This window comes from Alligator sinensis, unplaced genomic scaffold (assembly GCF_000455745.1).
Source record: "Alligator sinensis unplaced genomic scaffold, ASM45574v1 scaffold1333_1, whole genome shotgun sequence".
NCBI lineage: Eukaryota > Metazoa > Chordata > Crocodylia > Alligatoridae > Alligator > Alligator sinensis.
In genome coordinates this window covers 211,024-213,997 of record NW_005843200.1, presented here as the reverse complement: position 1 = coordinate 213,997, position 2,974 = coordinate 211,024, and the positions used below count along the sequence as shown (strand labels likewise).

The 2,974-nt window shown below is 54.1% G+C and overlaps 1 protein-coding gene across 1 annotated transcript; it reads right to left on the bottom strand.

Moving 5' to 3' along the window:
- Positions 1–1,398: 1,398 nt before the first annotated feature.
- Positions 1,399–2,568, bottom strand: LOC106723144 (folate receptor alpha-like). Its single transcript, XM_014526922.1, has 2 exons — positions 2,382–2,568; positions 1,399–1,709 (listed from the first exon to the last, which is right to left on the bottom strand). The coding sequence occupies exons 1-2, from the start codon at positions 2,566–2,568 to the stop codon at positions 1,399–1,401; spliced, it is 498 nt and encodes a 165-aa protein (XP_014382408.1).
- Between the last annotated feature and the right edge of the window lie 406 nt (positions 2,569–2,974).

Here is a 2,974-nt window from a genome sequence, read left to right as displayed (position 1 = left end):
GTCTTAGTCCAAGCCCCTTGCTCAAAGCAGGGCCATCTCTAACTAGGTCATGCCAGCCAAGACTGTCTATCCAGGACTCTGAAATCTCCAATGATGGAGACTCTACAACCTCTCTGGGTAGCCTGTTGCACTGGTTTTAGTTGTCAGTATTCTTCTGCTAAGAAAATGCAAAGTGCCTCTTTGAGGTCACCTCTAACTCTAACCCTTTTTCTAGGAATTTATGACCCAAGGCTAGAAGAGATGGACCACGTTGCTTTCCACAGAAGGCATGCAGGGCAAGATGCAGGGAATCCCCCTACATCTACAAACAACAGAAGTTGATCACATTCCCTTTAGTTTCTGGCTGAAGTCGAAATAATGCATTTCTGGGATGCTAGATACCTGGTTCTTCATTACAGATACGGATAACCTCCCCCACCCCATCTATGTCTTTGTGCAGTCCAGGTTCTCTACAGTATTTAATGAGAGTTAGACTAGCATCTGTACCATCCATAACTTCAGTAGCTTTATTCCAGCCAAAGCAAAAAAGCAGACAAAGTCTCTGTGAAAGGGAAGAAGAGAATGAAACAAGAAACAGCAAGATCTCCCCAAGGGTAGTGCCATTTACTCTGTGCCATTAAGTTAATCAAGGATCCCTCCCCCCCACCCTGATTTGGCTCGAATCACAACAAGAGTGAGTTTCTGGCATCCACGTGTCATCATCTTCACACCAAAGCAAAGCAAGGAGCCCAATAGCTAAAGCATAGTCTCTGGGCCAGGCAACACCCCCGTTTCAAAGAACAAGGGTCCCTAGAGACCTGAAGGCAACATGGAGAATGGGTGCACTTGGAAACGGAGTAAGGCTGGAGGGAAAGGGCCAAGAGCCTTGCTCTTCTTGCAGGGTCTCTATTCCATTTGCCTGGACAGTTAAAAACACCCTTTTCTCCAGTGCAACACCCATTCCCTCACCCCATCATGTCTATTCTCTGAGTGCATGGAGATCAGGGGCAAAAGGAGGTGGTTCCTATGCCCTTTGGGTCTTCTTGGGAAATGCATTTCCTCAAGCAGGGCTGGTTCATGCTTGTCTTGGTGCTCCTAGACACTTGGCCCACCTCAGTTATTAGGTTATGTATTGCACAGTTGCAGAACTGGAGGGTCTGCTACAGGCCAGGAAGGTGGAAGGGGGAGCATCCAGGTAACAGGTTCACGGAGGGGGTCTGGTCTGGCTCTCCTGGTTCTGTTCATCTCCCAAGCAGCTTTTACTTCCCAGATCAGAGCCTGGAGAAGGGAACAGGCTGCAGCATCCAGAGCAGCTGGGCACCCAGGGAAGCTTGCATAGAGTCTGAGTCCAGCAAGGAGGACCTCAGCAAGGGCCCCTAGCCATCATTACTCAAGCAAGGGGCACCAGCACCCATATCCTCACATCAAAGCAAGCAGAGCAGGGGGCAGCAGAATGAGGAGAGTGGCTGGCAGGGAAGAGGAGGCTCCCACAACAGGTTTCCTAGCCATATCTGCAGCAGCTCTCCCACCCCAGGTATAGTACTTGGCCATGGCCACGTTGGGGTTCCCCTGGGCAGGGTCGAACCACATCTGGATGCAGCGCCCGTTGCCCCGTGGTGCTGTGGTGTACTTGTAGGAGTCCGACCAGATCTTCTCGTACAGGTCCGCCGCGCGGGGGAAGACCTGCTTGAACGGCCGGCACATGGTGCCCCAGGGACAGTGGTTCGGTCCTGGAGACGACAGAGGAGAAGACAGCACTGAGCAAGCAGCAACTGGCAGGAACGGGCTGTCTGGGTCAGCAGAGACCCAAACATCCCAGGCCAGTGACTGAAGTGCACATGGCCTGCTCAAAGTGAGACTCAGTGCGAAGGCTGGTGGGTGCCCTGGTTGGGTCTGCAGAGGGGATGCAAGGCTGGGCCTGGATGGAGGGGCTTATGGATGAGATGGAGAGCTCAGCACCAGTAGGAATGAGGGCACCCAGGGCCTGGGGCTGGCTCCACCAAGCAGCCACCCCTGTCTCTACCTTGGGCAACTGCACATACATGGTCATGAGCAACTCTGTGGAATAGAGCCGCTTCCAACCCCCACACAACCCCATAGGCAAGGCCAGCATTAAGTCAGGGGTATCTTAGGGTATTGGACCAACTGCATAAGCTGGGATAAAGTTAGACAAGTTCATGAATGCAAGCCATTCCTCCTTGGGGCCCTGGTTATAGGAAGCTAGGCACCGCGACCGAAGCACAGCCCAGGGGAGGGGTTGGGAGACCTCCAAGATATGGCAGAGGCCAGTAAGGAAAAAAAAAAAAAGAAAAGTAGTAAAGTAGCCGCCACCGGACATCAAGGGCCATTACAAAAGAGCAGGGGGAGACAAGGCTGTGGCACCTTTTCAGGGGTTCACCGACCTGTGGCCCAGTTCCAGCCCTTGTGCCAGTTCTCTTTGCAGGTGACGTAGTCTTTGCAGTCCTCCCACCACTCCTCGCAGTCCTCCTTGCACAGCGGCACATGGAGGATCGCCTCCCGCTGACAGCTACTGTCTGTCTGCATGGGCAGAGAGCTCAGCACCTCAGGGATCCAGCCACCTCCAAGCATCCCTGGATGCAGGCTGCACCCTGGGGAGCAGGGGCACCCCCTTTTCTCCTACCTTCAACATGCTGCACCCCAGGCAATGCCTGTGACCAACTGGCTGGACAGACCCTTTGGGCAGGGGAGAGCAGGCTCCCAGGTCCAAGAGCCTCCTCTGCCAGGGGCAGGGGGCATTCGTGCCTCACAAGGTGGCTGGCAGGTATGACCAGCCAACACTGCATAACCCAAAGGGATTGGGGCATACAGCATAGTAGGGCAGAGGCAGCTCAGCAGCCCCCATTCAGGCTAGTGATCTAGCCAGGCTGGACCAGTGAACTCGTCGACAGCAGGACTGAGCATCTGGGGAGCCGTAGATGGTGGTTGCGAGAGTGGAAGTCCTCCTACCCAGAGAAGATCTGGATGAGCTGGGAGC

Coding starts and splice junctions, on each gene's coding strand:
- LOC106723144 (XM_014526922.1), bottom strand. CDS start 2,568: ATGCTTGGAGGTGGCTGGATCCCTGAGGTGCTGAGCTCTCTGCCCATG. Junction 1,710..2,381: donor GGGCTGGAACTGGGCCACAG/GTCGGTGAACCC, acceptor TGTCGTCTCCAG/GACCGAACCACTGTCCCTGG.